This window comes from Penicillium argentinense, assembly GCF_028826775.1.
Source record: "Penicillium argentinense strain IBT 30761 chromosome Unknown utg000010l_segment0_segment0, whole genome shotgun sequence".
NCBI lineage: Eukaryota > Fungi > Ascomycota > Eurotiomycetes > Eurotiales > Aspergillaceae > Penicillium > Penicillium argentinense.
The window spans coordinates 3,474,411-3,493,461 of NW_026622669.1; the positions used below are offsets into that span (position 1 = coordinate 3,474,411).

Below are 19,051 nucleotides of genomic sequence, written 5' to 3' on the forward strand. Positions count from 1 at the left end.
ATGTGGCTCCCTGTGGTCTTCTTGATATCTGACGTTTCGCAGAGGTGATCTGACAGACCTCACATCGTTCAGGGTTACCATGAGAGTTGTCTTCACTCTTTCCATCAATTTTGACTCCATCCACCATCGCTGGCAACAGTTCAATCTTCTGGCTATATGCGTGGCCTAGCCGACGATGCCAGCGCCTGGCTGATGCTGCTGAAATGAGTGGCTTTTCTGACTGCTTGGTGGCAAAGGCTGCATCAGAAGAGCAGTATTCCATGAAGTATAATCCCTTTTCCTTTCGCACATGTAACACTGGACTGTCGCTGTTGTTGACAATGGCTTTCTTGCTAGGATTCCACCAATATCCTTTATCCTCAATCTTTGAATAGGAGATCAGATTGGTATGGAAGCCCGGGGAATAATGAACATTGGTGAGCTCTACCACTTGAGGCTCGCCAGTTTGAGGGTCCTGGCCTACCATGTCCACAGTGCCATACCCTGTAGTAGCAGTCATAGTATCACCTGTTTTAACAGAGCTTTCCCCTTTGATGAACACTTTGAAACGCCCACGATCATTACAGATATGCAGGGTAGTGCCTGAATCAAGAATCCAGCGATTTCTGAGCGGTTTGGCCACCTGATGCTGACCAGTTGATGCTGCAGCTGCAATGAAGAAGCTAAGCTTCTCTTCTGATACTGCTAATTGAGCCTGCGCTGGTGGTGCTTCCTTCTTTTGCTCCATCAGCTGCTTGATCTTCTGTTGATCCTGAGGGCTCATTTGCTTGATAGCATCAGTTAAGCGCTTCGCAATTCCTTCTCTTGGCTTCCAGTCGTCACTTCGCAGGGTCTCATCAATATACCAGCACTCCGAGTAGTGGTGTCGAGGGTATCCGCATGGGCACTTCGTTCGATAAGTCTTCTCTGTTTTCCCAGTTGGCTTTGCCTCTTTCTGACCATCCAGGGTTGCGAAGGCCATCTTCGGTTGCTTCTTTCCAGAAGTGAGTGCTAGATCTCCACGGCGGCTACGATAATCGGCAATAACCTCATGAAACGTAGCAGTCGTGTTCATGCGAAGCTCACGTCGCCATCCCGAGCAGAAGGTGTCATCTAGCCCCTGCACAGCATCTAGGAAGTCACGAATAGCATCATCTTTCTCAATACAGTCAGGAACCTTGGCAGCTTTTGCCTCCTCATATAAGCTTTCCCACTGTGTGAGCCACTGATCAATGCTAACATCTCTCGCAGGTTGCCTGATCATCAATCTCCACGCACGTCGGAGCTCCTGTCGTCGATTCTCAGGCTTTGGCTTGAATGTCTCTGCCAGTTTCAATAGCTTCTTCCTTGGAGTTTCCTCATCGACAATAAGATAGTGAAACTCAGTGGCTACTGAACGGGTAATAAGGCTATTCATGCGCGCCATAGCCTTAACAAGCCGCTGTCGCTTTGTTTCCTGCCGCTCATACAGCTGTATCTGCAACTGCCATCTCCTTAACTCATCATCAGTGAGATCCATGATATCCTTCTCTCTACCGCGATGGTCCACAGGCATCATAGGTTCCCGATGTGCGATTGGAAGCTGTTCAACTTCTTCGTCCGATTTCTCGAGGTCAAGATAATTCCACACATCTTCAGATATGGCTGCTGACCTGATATGTCCTATCCAGATCCTCCACTGCGATTCCGCCCGTAGTTTCTGATCGGGTGGGATCATTGCCATCTCCTCTCTTTGTGAATCGGCCATCCTGTCTTCTCTCGCGATGATACTGATACTGTGTTGATACTAGGTTCAAGGGTACGGGATTGCTGCGTTGAGCGCGGGGCGAGGTTCCAATTTCTCGCGTGATGCGTGCGTTCAGGGGTATCCCGATCGTGCGAATCGCTGCTGCAGTGCTGCCAGGGGTGGTACGCTCGCAGTTACACGTGTGCGGCGCGGCTAACCGGGCTCATAACTGTCAGGATGTCGGATACGTGTATCATCTAGTATCGAGGGACGGCCAATTGATGCATGAGATGGATTAACGAGAGTGTGTCTGTGTGTTCCGATCTGTTGAAAATGATCCAGGGGCTATAAACTGCGTATTACATCACAGTTCTTCCGAGAATGACCCGAATTACCATACAATTACTATTGCAATGTGGGTGGATGCTGAATAACCAAGAGCAGTGGAGAATCCACAGTATTTTACCTCTCTCAGAGTTGACATTTATCATCCCATTACTGGAACCTCGACTGCAGTCTTCAGCACGACGTGACAATGCGCCCCCTCAGAATTGTCCTCCTCTCGTGCTCAAGTCCCCTCATCTCATGCAGGTTTGTGGCTTACCGTCGGATTTAGCCTCCGGTTTGTACTGCTTAGAAACCGTAGTCCCCCGAATTCCTGTGTCGGCGACCGAATCAATGTGTGTCGAATATACCGATCTGTAAGTTTCATCAATGAAGAGTCAACAACCAAAAAGTCCACTCGGCTTACTTTACCGCCAGTGTCTTCCGCCGGTTTTAAGATCAGGTTCATCAGTGGTACCCCATCCTGCATTGTGATTTCACGGTCCATTTCTTCGAGTCCAACCCTGCCGGCTTTCCTTACTCTACAATATCGTGCCTATCGCTCCTCGTTGCAGCGGTTGCAGGCCTAGTCGATGATCGACCTCACTCCTCACACTATGAAGCCGTCTTATCCATGATCCCAATAGCAATCGAGGAATACAGTATTACAAGTGTTCAATGCCTGGTCCTTTTTAGCATATACTGTCGGACTTTCGGATATCGGTATCGACTAGTACTCGCGAGGGGCCAATTGAACCATCTCAGCGACTGATTGATTGACTGAAGAACTATCTGTCGACTCCCGTTCAGGATGCCATCTATTCAGGGGTTTTAAGTGTGTTACAGCGCTGCCTTTTCCGAGAATACCCGATTACCATACAAAACAGGTAGGAGATTGGGTATCTGCTGAATCATCCTGCTCCTGATTGTAATATCAGTCTCTCCGATCGACATATACCTCTCTTGTCTCCTTCATCCAAGACAAGCATATGACTATATATGGAGCGCACGGACAAAATGTATGGAGTGTGTGCTACTCCGGTGTCTATTTATCTCATTATTAGAAGAGTAGTAGTAGTAGTAGGTTCCAGTTTAGGCAATTTAGGCGCCACGCCCCACGAAGTAAAATCATAATTGATTGACTAGTGGTCCACATCCAAGCCATGGGTGCAAAGTTCTTTCAGTCACAACGCCAAAATTGACAGCTCGGCGTGTTCACGCTTTGTTCATGCTTGAGAAAATGGTAGGCAGTGGTGTGTCCAGGGCGGTGGGTCCCACCACCTCCCACTCCACTCACTTCTCCACCCACTTGGCCTTCTTCTCTTCCTTCCTCTTCTCTAGCTAGTCCAGATAGTTTGAATGGACTATTTCACTGTTCACTGGCTAGCTCACTCATTTAACCAGTTCATAAATAAAACTAAGTATCGGTTGACAATACAGCACCACGGGCTTCTGAGCACCGAAGTCCACGACTTTGGCAAATAATATCCCTTTGGCAAATCCTTCTCGGGACATCACATGTGTATTCGTTTTGCATTTGTGAACATCCTGAAGCCATTCTTGTCCCAAATAATGGCCCCCAGCGTATCGTGAACCATGAAGTGAGCTGAGCGTCAAAAGAAACGCGGGTTTTGGTTCATCGTCTCCTACTAGAGGGTATAGCAAAGTATCGGCAGATTGGTTTTAGTGCGTCATTAATAACCACCGGGTATGGAGATATCGGCATTTTACCCTCGCACATCAGTCTCCTTGTGTCCTTCACGTTTTTAGTTTTTTTCCAAATCTCTCTTCCCAATCAACCAGATGTCCTAGTTTGACTGAAGCAGTGAAAATTCCGGTGCTGAGCTTCTTTAGAGACTTCCTTAGGCGTTTCCACACAAGGGGTCGGTAGACCATCCTCTCCTGGAACTGTGGAGCTTTTGGTTGCTTTGAGAGATCGCTGGATTTCTAGCTCTGTGAATGGAGGCCTGGAAGCTCCAAAGGAGCCTGGGTTGGTGGACCCTCATCATGTTCGTCCATCTTGGGGAAGAAAGCGTCTAGGAAATCCCGTGCCTTGTCCTCGTTCTCTACTAGTTCCTTGTTGTCAACGTGCAAGGCTGGGACGGACCCCCAAGGCTCTCGCGGCTTCATGTAGGTGGCAGCTTTCCAGAGCATTCCTTTCCCAGCTCCATCCAGGAACTCTTTCCAATGTGAATTTTTTGGCTTTTTCAATGGTTCGGGTCCAAGTCCGACGTTTTTGCTGCATTGCTTGAAAGAGACTCGGTGAGCGTGCATGGTCTCGCCCATATTCCGCACAGCTCTCTTGCCATTTCCGATGCAGGCCGTTGACCTCAGTCTGTTGGACTTTGAGGTCTGGTGTAAACCAGCGCTTGGAGCAGGGAGTTGGTCGTTGATTTGGGATGAACTTTTCCACTGCCGCTGCGGTTACCTCTGTGAGTTTTTCAGTTATCTCATCTAGAGCCGGTCTCGTTTTGATTTCTTTCCATGGGCCCATCCTCTGGAGGACCTTGTTCCAAATCCTGTCCCAATCTCCTCGGTCATATGCTTTCCTCCTCTTGGCTAGGGGTCTGGGGTACGGTTCAGATTCCATTCCGAATACGTCGCTCGATGATCAGACCCGTAATTTTCATGGTAGAGGTGGCATTTGATGAGCAGGTCTGGTCGGTCCGTCACAGTCTGGTCAATGGTTATGCTTCTTCCTGGGTCATTTAGGGGCCAGAAGGTCGCCGTGCCCCGAGGCAGGCAACCCAGAAGATTATGCTCTTGGAAGAAAGTGATGAGTTCACCTGCGGCCTCGATAAATCTTGGTTGAATATAGTTGCCACCCCCATTGGGTGGTGTCGGTTGAAGCCTCCTGAGAGGATGACACTCATGGTCCTGCGGGCATCGTGTTGAGCGGCTGCAATGGTGTTCTCGATTGTCGTGAGGGCCGGTTCTGACGACCCTTCAACAGGGCCAAATAGAGGGACGGGAGGAATATAAACGGAAAAGAGTAGGGTCTGGGAGTCGGAGGTACAGATCTTAATTGCGGTAATGTCCAGGTGGTCGCATTGAATCTGCCGGTGTGAAGAAGTTGAGAGATTTCGGTTAACGTAGATCAGGCTACGAAACCGAGCTGCGTCCTACTCAGCCGTGGGTCGGTATAGTCGCCAGGCGCTGTGATTAACATGTGTTCGATAGCTGGTGATGGACGGTTCCTGGATTAGGAGAACATCCAGGTTCTGGCTTTGGTGATCGTTGATGAGGGCTTCCATTCTTGGTCCCGATTTCATGATGTTCAACTGTAGTTCGCGTAGGTTGGTCTTTAACATTGAGATGAGTTGGAAGTCGCGGGGGTTGGGCACTGCAGATCGCCAGTTGGGTGTTCGCCACTACAATCGAGACATCTCGCTCTGATGCCTGGGGGACATCTCTGCCGCTCATGTTGGCCTGCACAATGGCCGCATCGTGGTGTTACTTGCACGACCACGCTAGGTTTCCGAACCGTTGACACCGGAAGCACCTCTTTTTCTTGATCTCACGGCGTTCCACACTGCCAATGTATATCTGACCAACCAGAAGGCCGTTGTTCAAGAGATATTCAGCGCCTTCTGCCGAGTCAAGCCAGATCCCAAGTGATGCAAACTTTCCTAACACTTTGTCCTTTTTCTTGAGCCACGCCACCTCTTCAATGCGGAAACCCCGTTCAACTAGATCATTTTCTTCCATGATTTTCTCCATGGCCTGTGTGTTTGCGTTTTCCAAGTCAAAGTCTTCTGTCGGTGTGCGGTGCACAACCACACCAAACCGTGGTTTCACCAGTTTTGTGTTGTTTCCTAGTACGTTTAACCATTGGGTATTGTTGCGGGCCGTTTCGGCTGATGTCTTGTCTTTAAACAGAATCACATATCCAGTCTTTGTGGTGCCAATCCAGCGACCTCAGCACCTTGTGTGGCGGGTGCGGTCAATAACCCGGTGCGGATATGAGAGTTAGCGGAGTCGGTGGAGAGGTATCGGCCAAATGTGTTGCCCTCGCCGTTGCCATTGTCCCTTGGATCAACAAATGATTGCTGGGTACTAATCCGTACGCAATTCTGGTCCTTTTCATAGTGTTGGCGGTTTGGTAGGGGGCCTGGGTTGTTGCCAGCGGCTACGACCGCGGCCCATGATCTGGTCAGGGGTGCTGGAGCGGCATCTATTTGAGCTCTCAGGGATTTGACTTCTTCATGAATCTTCTCATTCTGCTCTTGAAGGAGATTCTGGTCATGTTTGACCTCCTGGATCTCTGCCTTGGTAGATTCGATGAGTGCGGTTTGGTGGTGGATGATGTCTTTCAGGCTGTCGATGAGCTTCCAGACCTCCCTGGTGGTGACTCGGCCTGTGCCTTCCAAGGGGGTGAAGCCTTCGCCACTTCGAGTTCGTTTGTTTGGGATAAGGGGTGTAATACCCGTCACCCGGGGTTGGAAGTCCTCGGCCGTGAAGCTATTCGCGGTTTCTGGGGTGTTTGTGGGCGGGGGTTCGGATAGCCCCGCGGGTGGGTCCGCCATCGGTCCGGGATTAGCTCCCGCTCGGTACACAACAATTGTATATCGTGATAATATCAACCAAAATGTCGGCTTCTCGCTCCGCTTCGAATGAAAAAATCGTCTTCTCTTCGGCAGGGTCTTTGTAGACCGCCCTCTACTGTATATAATCCCTGTTTCACCGAAATGTTTGTCTGCGGGATATTGTACCACTGTACCTCTCCCCAATCCCCGGCCTCCATGCCCCAGACCCCATAAGTCCCCAGAGTATGCGCTATTGAAGACTTTTCTTTCTTTTCTGGAAAAACGTTGGTGCATGTGTATCAGGTTTGCATTAGTATGGGGTTGTGTGAATACAAGAAGGGAATGCTGCGTATCAGGTCTAACATTGCCAAGGACTAGTGGCTGCCCCAGCATCTACATGATGGAAGCAATGCGTCTAACAACTATAAATCCGACCCAGACCATGGAGGAAGGGTTCTTTTAATCACAGTGAGAGTGGAAGGCTCGAGGTTAGGGGTTCTTGAACAGCTAATAGAAGTAGGGTCGTTAAAAATACAAACCCCCTGTCCTTTTTGGTATGGCTGAAACCTCAAAGTCCAACGTGCCTAACTCGATAGAGTAATAAATGAGCGACGCCGCAATCCTCTGAGTGTACTTAACAAAAAAAATGTTGGAACAGCTTTGACACAATCATACGCATGAATCACCGAAACCTTAGTGGTCTGCATTGGTTATGTTCGTATACACACATATTTCTATGTGCCCGAGCATGACTGAGGCTCTTGGCTAAGTTACAATCTGACAATTACTTACAATACCAATTCTCCACTGATACCGACAACCCCTCCTCGCCCCCACTCAGAAGGAACCGGCACGGGCGAAGTTTACGGGCTCACACCCAATTGCCGAGCCAAACGACTCAGTAGGACCGTGGTTGACTGGGGCCCCAACTACATTTTCTCCGAAGACTGCCCGGTCGGAACTCAACCCCTGGGAAATCGAAGCCGGCAATGGCTGAGCGAGATACCGAAACAGAATTCGAGCCGATCCGTTACGAGCTAATATCGATTTGGCCACATATTAAGCCAGGAAAAGAGCCCTCAGGCCCTGTTTTTCAATTTCTTCGGCACGATAGGACGACAACATGATCATGTGGAAGAGCAAGATGCTAGGCGCTAAAAAAGCTTCTGTATCCGACCAGTATATTCCCTTTTGACGTGCAAGTATACCTCCGCTCCGTGGATTATATTCAGCTGTCAAGCAAATTAGATTCGTTGAATATTGAGCCTTTCAGGAAGAATTAACGCTAGCAATATAGAAGAAAGCAGCGTGATACGAGACGCCGACACAAAGTTTTGCCGAGGATATTCCGAGCCCGGGACGACATGGGAACGACCTGATATCACCCATGCTGGTGCGGATTGGAGAAATTGGTCAAATGGAATACAATACCGCCGTCATGCATCCCTATATGGCATGTTTCTTCCACGCTCACACTATGTCTTAGCAGGGACCCCTGCCAAGCAGCTGTAGAATACTTTCTTGCTTGCAAGACATGGACCGTCATTCCGAGGTTCCTCCGAAGTAAACAAGATTGCAGTGAAATCCATCAAGGTGCCTACACGGAACTGACTCTTAATGCGTCTTGGGGGAAAAGAAAGTTAATTCCAGCAGGAGATTTCCAGGAGCCGTCGGGGAGTCTGTGGACGGTCCCCGCCTTTTGCAGCCCGAGCTGTCACAAGACTCAGTGGGGTTGAGAGATGGTAATAATGAACTGTGGGGTACCCTGGAGTTGTGCAGGGACTGGATTCTCATGCTAATTTTCAGGATCCGTCTCCGCGAATTGTCTAGAGTAAGGGGCTTCGATTCATGGGCGCCACTGTGCGGCAAGCTATCGCGGAAGGGATCCAAATCTCCGCGACTTTTTCTCCTTGATTTTTCTCTTTTCTAAATCTCTCATATTTCTAATTCGGGATGGCGCTGGGCATTCTCCCCAGATTGGCAAAGTACCATCCAAGGAAGGTTATACTCTAGTTTCTAGTAGGCTTACCGCATGGTCATTTGCCTGGTACTATACAGGGGCCACCAAAAAACTCCATATGATTTCGCAACCACTTTACAAAGATAATGTATATTATGCATTACATTCTGTCGAATAGCATGGTGGAATACATGGTTAAGACAGGGTATATTACCCAGAATATCATCTGACCACTGAAAGGTGGATAGTTTACCACATAGAACAGTATATTATGTTTATTCATCATGTCCGCACGGATTGTCAAAAATTGCGGATTTGACGTTTTTAGTTTGAAAGGTGGATACCATACAAAAGTGCATATTAAGTTTGGTCATCATGTCCGCACAGATTGTAGTTAGAAAATTGCTGATTTATCATTTTTTAGTTAGTTAGCGAGTTACATAGCGGTTTGACCCCCAAGAATGACATTAGGAGCTGGACTTCTCGCCTCGAACGTCAATTTCAAGACAGCTTTTTTGCAAATACAGAAGCAGACATCACAGAAGATGAACTAGGCAACTGCCGGTCCCTTTGCGAAATGTTTCTGACGAGCATCCCGAGACCAATAGGGGGATATGAACCCGCGAGCCATGGCGGTTTCCCCACAATACTTTCCTCTCGAATCATCGATGTGGGGGTCTAAGTTCTCGCGGAAAGAGACCATGTAGTCCGCGGTTCCCCAAGATTAGTCTCGTTCAGTTACTCCGGATAAGTGTGCGGGAGTGTTATGCAGATGTAATATGCAGTGGTAAGCAGATGTTTTCAGGACTTACTCTATCTGAAGAACACTAAAATTTGAAATGTCCCTAGTCTAGATGAAAAATGGCGTCATTGAGCGACGATCTTGAAGGCATCTTGAGGGTATAAATTACCTTTGTCGTAAGAACTGAGGATGGATGTCAGCACACTTCTACCTACTGCTTTACAAGCACCTAAATCGTTGCTGTAATCATGCTCCTCGCCTTAGCATTCACACTCGCTACTCAGGTTGTGGCGGAAGACTTCCGCCCAATCTACCATTTTGTCCCTGAGGAGAACTGGATGAACGAGCCCAACGGGTTAATTAAGATCAAATCAACCTGGCACCTGTTCTATCAGCACAACCCAACGGCAAATGTCTGGGGCAATCTGAACTGGGGCCACGCGACCAGTAGTGACCTGGTCCACTGGACTCACGAGCCCCTTGCCATAACAAGCGAAAACGGCGTCGAAGCGTTCACCGGCACAAGCTATTATGATGCCGATAACACTTCCGGTCTGGGATCTTCTACCAGCCCACCCTATCTGGCCTACTACACGGGGTATTTTCCTTCCAACGGGACCCAGGACCAGCGTCTTGCCTTTAGCGTCGACGATGGCGCGAGCTGGAAGAAGTACCAGGGCAATCCCATTATCCCGGCCGCTCAGGAGTCGTCGCATGATGAGACGGGGGGCTAGAGACCCGCGATCCCAAGGTCTTTTTCCACCAGGCATCTGGGAAATGGGTCATGGTCCTTGCCCATGGCGGACAGGACAAGCTCACGTTTTGGACATCGTCGAACGCAAAGTCCTGGACATGGAAGAGCGACCTCTCTGCTGGCCATATCGAGGGTCTACCCTCTGGAATTACTGGGTGGGAAGTGCCTGATATGTTCGAGCTCCCTATTCAGGGCACCAACGCGACCACCTGGGTGTTGATTATAACCCCTGCAAACGGATCTCCCGCTGGTGGTAATGGTGTTTTAGCCCTGACAGGTTCATTTGACGGATCAGCATTCAAACCTGAGCCTGTCGATCCTTCTACCCTTTGGCTTGACTACGGTCGCGATTTCGACGGTGCCTTGAGTTGGGAAAATGTCCCTGCTGCAGATGGGCGACGGATCCTTGCCTCTGTTATGAACAGCTACGGCGCAAGCCCACCGACCAATACCTGGAAAGGGGTGCTGAGTTTCCCTCGGACAATTACCCTGAAGGAAACCGACTCCAAACGATACTTCCTCCAGCAGCCTGTCACTGAACTCGCCCTCGTTGGTTCCCCGCTGGCCACAATCCAGAATCGAACGATTACCACCGGCCAAACGTTGCTGTCTTCCATCCACGGAACCGCGTTAGATATCAAACTTACCTTTTCTATTAACGCAGGCGCCAAACTCTCGCTAGCAGTGCGTAAGGCCGCGTCAGAAAAGACAATCATTCAGTATGACCAGACAAACTCGTCAATATCTGTTGATCGAACGACGAGTGGAGACATCTCCTATGACCCCGCTGCAGGTGGGGTCCACAGTGCTTCCCTAAAACCAGATGGTTCCGGGGTTATTCATCTCCGCGTCCTAGTCGACACTTGCTCGGTGGAGGTGTTTGGCGGAGAAGGAGAAGTTGTGATTTCAGACTTGATTTTTCCTAGCGAGACCTCTGATGGGCTGTCCTTGGAAGTCACTGGGGGATCGGCCAATTTGCACTCTGTCGAAGTGCGCGGCATTTCGCTCAACTAACGTGAGAGTCATGGAATTTCGTCGTCACCCCCTAGTGTGCCTTGCCGAGTCCAGTAATTGTAAATTTATTGGTGACCTCACGCAGTCAAGAGGGCAAGGAGATAGTAGTTTGGCCGTAACGGGTAACCTTTCGCTGCGGTCTTAGACCGTAGCGTCAGATAGGGCCCTTCCACGCTCCCTATTAGGGAGGCAATGTGTCTGTATTGCAATAATTCCCATGTACAGAGGGAAGGTGGGAGGGACAAAATCGAGTCTTGACTGCGTGAGTAATGATGAGAATGTGATGGCAACCAGTGGATGTAGATGAACAAGTCTGATTTCGAGTACAACCCCTGAGCTAACAATTTATAGTTAAGGGGTAAAACAAATTACTAATCTATGATGTTTATTCAGAACCACCCACTAATATCCTGTTGAAGTTGAGGACGCCCTGGTAGTGATATTCAGAGTGTGTCGATCAGGTTGTATTGTTGATCATGTGATCCATGAGTCGAATTGGCCACCGACTGGTGGTCGGATTACCCCGGGGGGGGGTGTCTCGGATTACCAATTCCCTTTCTTTAATATCGTCATATTTCGTTATTCCGTGGCATATGATAATCAACTCCGCAGGTCGATTTCGATGATTATTCATTCGCAGAAAGAGCATCCCACAAAATCAAGTAGATTTTTGACATGAAACTATTCAGATATTTGGACGGCATTTTTTATTTATTATCTTATATGTGTGCTTCGTGACTTCGGAATATCTTGCCACAATTTGAAAAATCATCTGACAACACGCCTTAAACATCAACGATCTTGAGTGATCAATCCTCTCTTCGCGCCAATAACGATACTGGCGACCAGTTATAAATGAATCCATCAGTGTTCTGCGAGGACAGTTGATAAAGAGCCACTTCCTGCTCGGTAATTGAAAGTAATAAATCATGGTCAAGTATTCTTTTGATGCCCTGGAGAATTTCTCGTAGAGCCAGCAGATATGTGTTCGTGCATAACTGTACTAGGTTGAGTTCAAAGTGACCGGATTCTGATTCAATGATGCAGAAGCTGTTTTGCCGCAACCGATTAGGCAAATCAGACACCCAGCTGTATGATAGCATGAATTAATATAGTAAAATCTAATGCGGGCTTAGGCAATATACCTGTAGTCAAGGCCAACCCTCTGAAATATTCCGTTGATGCGTTGTTCAAACTCTTGTGCTTTATCACCCTGAACATGTTGGTGTACCAAATCTGCGTCTTCCCATTGTATGTACCCTCCAGGTTCTGTAAACGTATTTTGGATTCAGCAAACATTAGAATGAATATTTGGACTTAAAACGTACTCAGTAGACACTTCACGTGTCGAATCAATGACGATGTGTCGCTGTCACGTAGATTACTTGCCCACATGCGAAGATGGACCATATCGTATTGACCTGCTAGCGACATAGGTGGATCACTGAGGGAGTCCAGGAGCCCTAACGAGACATTCTTAGGCCACAGCTCCTTTGGTGGATATTGACTGTTGGATATATCAAAGCCGTGCAGCTGAACTGATGATGGTAGTTGCCTAGCAACATCAAAAATCCAGACACTATGACATGATTGGAGGTTATTAAAAGAAAGTCAAATGATTTCAATGGAAAAGAATACTCACGCAGTTCCCGTTCCCACTTCAGCTATCTTCATGTTGTCCGTTATGGGAATCTGCGGATGCAGCTCGTAACCTTTATGTAATTTCCATAGTAGATGCTGCGCTTCGAGCCTGCTTGTAGTTAATACTGCTTGTCGTATAATGCACCCGAAATATGGTGAGTGGGCTAAAGCAGAAAATTGATCATTACAGACCTAACAGAATCCGTTATGCCTCGGCCTAAAACGTATTCGTCCTCTCGAGTCATGGCTTTCTGATCTTCCCAGTCGGATAAGAAAGACGAAAATAATTTAAAAGATGAGTAAAGGTGTTCTTGAGGTTGGGATAATAGAGAAACTATCAGGAATTTGGCCTTGAGCGATGATTATGTGCCTTTTATGGTTGATGAATACATCACCATAAAGCCAAAATTTGGCATTTGCCTTGACGTTCCGTTAATATTTCATTAACCTTTCTGTGAAGTGCAAGAGAACACGCGTACTATGCACTCGTCTTCTGGATAAGTAGTGATTGCCGCGTTAGGTCCCACATGAATAGGATTATGATGTCATAATTTCGTCACACTAAAGAATCTCACAACCCGCTATGTTAATACTCTTTGTTTGTGTACATGGTGTAAACTTTTATAGACTAAAAGGGATGACAGATGACCTTCTCGGCTCTAAATAAGATAAATAATGTATGAGTTTACCTCTTAAATCTAAAGCTCCGGGATAATTCGGCCTAGCTAACATCTCTATATACTTCCTAGCTGGATTTGCATATCGCATCGCTATGGAATTTGAGCGATAATTGAATGCTGTGCACTTTCTAGTGAATCCTAATTTTATAAGCGACCTAAGCGCATCTTCTATGACGCAAACAGCGAAGCCAATCCATGTTCAAAAGCAGCTGGTAAAAGTTTCCAGGCCAAGATCCGATTCAGTCGACCCCCCATGCTTTTTAGGCGAAGATGATGACGTGTGGTATTCCAACAACTCAAACATCCAGGTCGGCCCTAGCAAATCAAATTGACTAGTACGCCTATCCAGACTTTGTCAATAATATCCGTGCCCCACACTATCATCCAAGAAGGGTGAGGGCAAGGACTTCTGGCCTGCGGTCATTCAAATAAAGAAATGGGCCGTAGACTGGTTTGACTTCTAACAGTCCTGTGACATAAATGGTGTAACGCTCACGACGCAGGAAATCGAATAGGGGAATACGTAGTCGTCATGAGGATGTGCTTGGGACCTTCTCTTCCTTGACCGAGAGTGCTGGTTTAAGTACCTCTTCATTCTGGTAGGAGATATAAAGATGTGTAAGTCTGGCTCTCTGATAGACTCGCAGTTGGGTATTATACCACATTGTGAATTTAGCTCTTGATTGTGACGCTAAGTCTTCTTTTAACGGACAAGATCGACTTAACCATGCCTTCCCATCGCATGTCTATGAGTTTCACCAGCCCATCTGACGCACTAGGATCAGTGACCAAGGTACTTGCAAAGCACCAAAGCGATGACTACTTTACATACGAGCGTGACGGACACTGGTACATAGGGCTTGGAAGTCAATCCTCATTACTGATTGACCCTAAGGGAGAGACAATAACTGTTATTACGGGAGCAGAAGAAACATCACGTGCCGTTGACAAAACCTCGACCACTGATATCGTGAGGGATTTTATTTATGAGAACTCGAAATATGGGAGCAAGATACATGGCCAAGTGGGATTCAACTACGCTGCTCTTATCCGTGGCCAAACATTCAATCACGGCCGCTGGCCCCTTCTTAGCCTAATGGTACCGCGAAACGAAATTACTGTCTGTCAACATGATGTTACTGTTGCGGGATATGACGAGGAAGAAGTGCAAAACCTATATTCTTTGATCAAGCATGATACCCCCAGCTTCGACCTTGACTATTCTCGGAATAACGTCAATATCAACACACAAGACACCGCCGACAAATACACTGGTCTGGTCAAAAAAGCGTTATCGGACATAGCCCAGGGGCAGTACACAAAAGTCATTGCCTCTCGGGTCGTGGAAATCGGGCACAAGGTCGATATGCCGGCAACCCTTCTTCTTGGGCGACGCTCAAATAACCCTGCCCGAAGTTTTTCCTTCAATCATAACGGCCATGAAGCTACAGGTTTCAGTCCAGAGCTTGTATTGTCGGTGAAAAAAGGAAAAGTAGTCACTGAACCATTAGCAGGGACTCGGTCCTGTGAAGGAACGAATGAAGAAATTGCACAGCTGCGACAAGAACTGCTCAACGACCCAAAAGAAGTTCTGGAACATGTGGTATCAGTCAAAGAAGCAATAGAAGAGCTGGGCCGACTGTGCCCACCAGATTCTATCACAGTTGAAGATCTGATGTCGGTCAGGGCACGTGGCTCCGTCCAGCATATAGGGTCTCGGGTTGGCGGGATGCTCTCGCCTGATAAGGATATATGGGATGCATTTGATGTCCTATTTCCATCCATCACAGCCTGCGGTATTCCGAAGAATGCAGCTATCGAGGCCATTCAACGCTTGGAAGATCGCCCAAGGGAGCTTTACTCCGGCGCTATTCTCCTGGTTGAGGGTCTGGAAACCATGGAAGCAGCACTTGTTCTCCGCAGTGCATTCCAGGATACTAGTCGCCAGTGGATCCAAGCTGGAGCCGGCATCATTTTACAGTCAAATCCGCAACGAGAATTGAGGGAGACTCATGAGAAACTGGCAAGTATTGCGCCATTCGTGGTTCCCAAGGCTGCATAGTATGAAAAGTGCCGCCCGGATATGTGAATGTCTGTTCCAAATTGTTGGTAAGGATCAAAAGAGTTGTCGTTTGTTATTCTGCCTGCAATTATCAGAATGAATTATGTTATGTTTTCGTCTAGATATTGGAGACTGGTCAACTTTAGTTTCGAAGGCAATAGGTCAGAGTTCATATATTCCTTCACTAGATAAATTAGGCTCCTGAGAGACGATCAAGAGTTCTTTGGCAAGGCTAGGTTGTCCTACACACACGCGCGCGCAGGGTCTATGTAGATCCGTCACTATTTGAAGAAATCTTCGGCTGTCGTTTGACTGTTGGGCATCACTGAGGTGCAAAGAATGAACACATCAAGAAAAGGACCCATCACTATAAAGTTCGAGCTCTTTTGGCCAATCGCTCCGATTGTCTGAGTTCAGAAGAGGTGCTTTCGGCATCCGATAATTTGCATTCGTGGATCCCGCAGCATGGAGGCTATACGCAGGTCCTTTCCATCGTTAAGTTACTAATACAAAAAGATACTGATGTCGAGTCGAAAGATTGCAATGGCCGTACGCTGTTTTATGGACCGCGCTGAGCTGCTAATCCATAATGCCATAAAAAAGACAGAGCCCTGATCCATAATGCCTTAAAGGAGGGAGGGCTCCCGCCGACTTCTCCGCACACGTATTGGTCTCCAGTGCGTGCTCCCGGCACCCATGGTGCGTGCCCGCAAGACCCCCACCCCATCAAAATCGCGAAATCCGCAACCGCCGACCGCAGCGCTCCCAGGGATCCCTGCCGGTGGTGATCACGATTCATCCGACGAGATATGCCATATGGTATGTAGTGAAAAGATCATCCTTACCCCTGTCGCAGATCGTACTGGACCCACGCTTCACCACACCGGATGACCACACGTGGAGTATAGATGTGTATCCCGGTCGTCTAGATATATATATTTCGAATAATGCGAGTACTGTGCTAGTGATTATTTTTTCACTGATTTGTTGTTTGAGTGTTACGCGTTGCTATCTGGTCATGGTGAGTGGTCAAACATTGGTCAAAAACTTACCAGTTGTTAATCGGTACAATAAACGATATGTGCCGGCGTAGCCAGAAAGAGCCCCCTGAGCACGACTTGGTAATCCTCCAGTATCGACTCGCAACCGTACCGTTGCCGTACTAGGCCTTATACGGGCTCGGATCCTACTGAGTAACTTCGAAGGATGTGCCAGGTAGAGCGCCAAGTAGGTCAGTCCGGATAGCTCCCCTACTTGTAGGATATTTTGGCTTGGTCGAACACTGAAGATACAATCAAAGGTATATGTAAGTAGCAACGTGTAATTGATCGCGAAGAACTAAATACATGTGCGTAAAGGAACATCCTTATTTATTGAAGAGGGGAACGCTCGACGGCAGCACGCGCTGAGACGTGCGGGTCGATTCAGCAGAAAAACCACCACAAACCACACACGTAGCAATCAGGAAATAGCGAGAAACCCATATGTAAGGGGAGGGGGTCTTCCCACTACAATATATATCCGAGTATGTTCATGTAGAGTGATCCACATCCTGAAACAAACTTAGACTCTCGTCAAGGCCTATTGCCCAAACTGCCGCTCCCGTTGTTAGATTGCCCTTATTGCGCACGACTGCGAAACCGCTGTGACATCTCGGCGAAGTCAAGCACGACATTGACCGTTTGGACTCGCGAGACGGTGTCTGGTTTTACCTTTCTTTGGGCCACCCAGCAGACTCGACACGCTGTCGAACGCGTCTCCAACTTCCCTTCTTGACTCACTCCGCAATTCGGCCAGTCTTAGACAGTCCACCAGAACATAGTGACTGTTTCTTGCGCGCCGCAGACGCACTGATCATCCTCGCGGAAGCTAAAGGTCTTGGCATAGGTGGACAGCCAATTATGGCCCGTGCGAAGTTACGTCAACAGATCCGCTCGGCCTCTAGATAGGTTTCCGTATAACTTCTAAGTATACGTCACAGGTAGGGTGCTGTCAATCTTCCGTAAATGACCGCCTTTAGTGCTAGATTTCCACTCTTGCTCCCACTGAGCTCGGATCTTTCCGCGAATATACGCGTTCTCCCTTTTTAGCAGCGGGCGGAACTAGTGGGTCTTGCCTGGGCGGGCAGCTTCCCGGGCTAGTCGGTCTGCCGCATTGTTCCCAGGGTCATCACAATGTCCTAGCAACCACAACACCCCCCAGTCATGTGGTTTTAAGGGGCTTAGCCATACTGGGATATTGACTACACGCGATGCGAATCGATCAATTACGACTAGGAGGGCCAAAGAAGATGCCGCAGAAGAGAGGAGATCGCAAGGGACTATAAGAAAAGATACGGTCGCAAGCCGCCACCTTTGGCTACACAGGAGAGCGAGGCATCAATTGAAGCAGCGATGGTAGCGCAAGAGATTGGGGAGATATTTTATTTAGATCCAGAACCGGCGCGTTGATAAATCGTGTATTTAGAAAAAAATTGGTAAAAGTGACGGTTACGCTGTGGCGCATCCACAACGGGACGCTGTGGGTGGGCAGAAAGACACAGATACCGAGAAGCGGTGTTGGGGTACCGCAGGTAAAAACTGGAGGGCGCGGATGCTAGTACGGGAAACAATCGGACCGCAATAAGACCCTTATTCACCGCCCCCATTCCGCCTTCCTAATAGGCTAGTACACCCTGTCACGTTACTTATAGGCTAAGAATGTTGCCTACAAATAGTGCGGTTAAAATCCGTTTAAACGCCAGTACGTAGCGACACACATGCAACTTTTAGCGGGTTCCTACAAAAAGCGTCAAACCCTCATCTCATATTTTATCCACGTAGCCATGGTTCGCTCGTTTGGAACCGAAATCAGCTTAACGATATTAAAACTGGACAATTGCCACGAGGTGTCGCACTAGTCCTACTGTAGTTACTGTACACCGCTCTCGAGTCGTTACATAATTGGAACGCTTCCCCGCCTCTAGTCACCGAACGTCATTTCTTTCATCGTCGATGCAACCACTGCCATAACGATCTTAAAGTCGAGCTTCTATATTCCATTGAATCATGTTCCAGTATACTCTCAAGCTTACCACCAAACATAAAGTGACAAGTTACCCAATCCAGGAACCCGTAGCTATTTGTCGTGAGAATTCATCGATTGAACTAACGCTCTTTAGATTGAGCCCCACCTCCGTCCGTCTGGTTAAGCCAAAAAGTACTCAAGCTCTCGTCCCTGACCAGCAGTTGTCATGGTACATTATGTGGGCATGATGTTGCTTCTTCCAGGCAGTCAGCAACTCCATAATGAAGCCACACGGTCCAATCCGGCACCATCGTCTTCCCGAACGATGGTGATCGATCCGCTGCCTCTATTACAGCGAAAGGGGTTAATTGCGATCATATCCATAGCCTCTGTTTCTTTGGTGGCCACATTTTCACTGCTAGCTTTCCTCACCTATCGGCTCATTTTCTGGCGCAGATACTACCACCGATACCTGGGGTATAACCAATATGTCGTCCTCGTATATAATCTCGCGCTTGCGGATTTTCAAATGGGCCTGGGATTTATTGTCAGTCTGCGGTGGATTTTTACAGATTCCGTCGATGGATCTGATATCTTTTGTTTACTCCAAGGCATTTGGCTGCAGATCGGGAATCCA

The 19,051-nt window shown here is 48.0% G+C and overlaps 4 protein-coding genes across 4 annotated transcripts; 3 read left to right on the top strand and 1 right to left on the bottom strand.

Moving 5' to 3' along the window:
* Nucleotides 1-9,505: 9,505 nt before the first annotated feature.
* N7532_010980 (glycosyl hydrolase) lies at nucleotides 9,506-9,991 on the top strand (the record flags this gene model as incomplete). The annotated part of the gene is made up of 1 exon (XM_056623471.1): nucleotides 9,506-9,991. One exon carries the CDS (start codon nucleotides 9,506-9,508, stop codon nucleotides 9,989-9,991), a length of 486 nt encoding a protein of 161 aa, XP_056470887.1.
* Nucleotides 9,992-10,041: 50 nt separating this feature from the next.
* On the top strand, nucleotides 10,042-11,025 carry N7532_010981 (glycoside hydrolase family 32 protein; the record flags this gene model as incomplete). Its single annotated transcript, XM_056623472.1, has 1 exon — nucleotides 10,042-11,025. One exon carries the CDS (start codon nucleotides 10,042-10,044, stop codon nucleotides 11,023-11,025), a length of 984 nt encoding a protein of 327 aa, XP_056470888.1.
* Nucleotides 11,026-11,834: 809 nt separating this feature from the next.
* Nucleotides 11,835-12,911, bottom strand: N7532_010982 (uncharacterized protein; the record flags this gene model as incomplete). The annotated part of the gene is made up of 5 exons (XM_056623473.1): nucleotides 11,835-12,114; nucleotides 12,171-12,294; nucleotides 12,354-12,604; nucleotides 12,668-12,775; nucleotides 12,859-12,911. 5 exons carry the CDS (start codon nucleotides 12,909-12,911, stop codon nucleotides 11,835-11,837), a joined length of 816 nt encoding a protein of 271 aa, XP_056470889.1.
* A 1,162-nt stretch (nucleotides 12,912-14,073) lies between these two features.
* On the top strand, nucleotides 14,074-15,408 carry N7532_010983 (putative salicylate synthetase; the record flags this gene model as incomplete). Its single annotated transcript, XM_056623474.1, has 1 exon — nucleotides 14,074-15,408. One exon carries the CDS (start codon nucleotides 14,074-14,076, stop codon nucleotides 15,406-15,408), a length of 1,335 nt encoding a protein of 444 aa, XP_056470890.1.
* Between the last annotated feature and the right edge of the window lie 3,643 nt (nucleotides 15,409-19,051).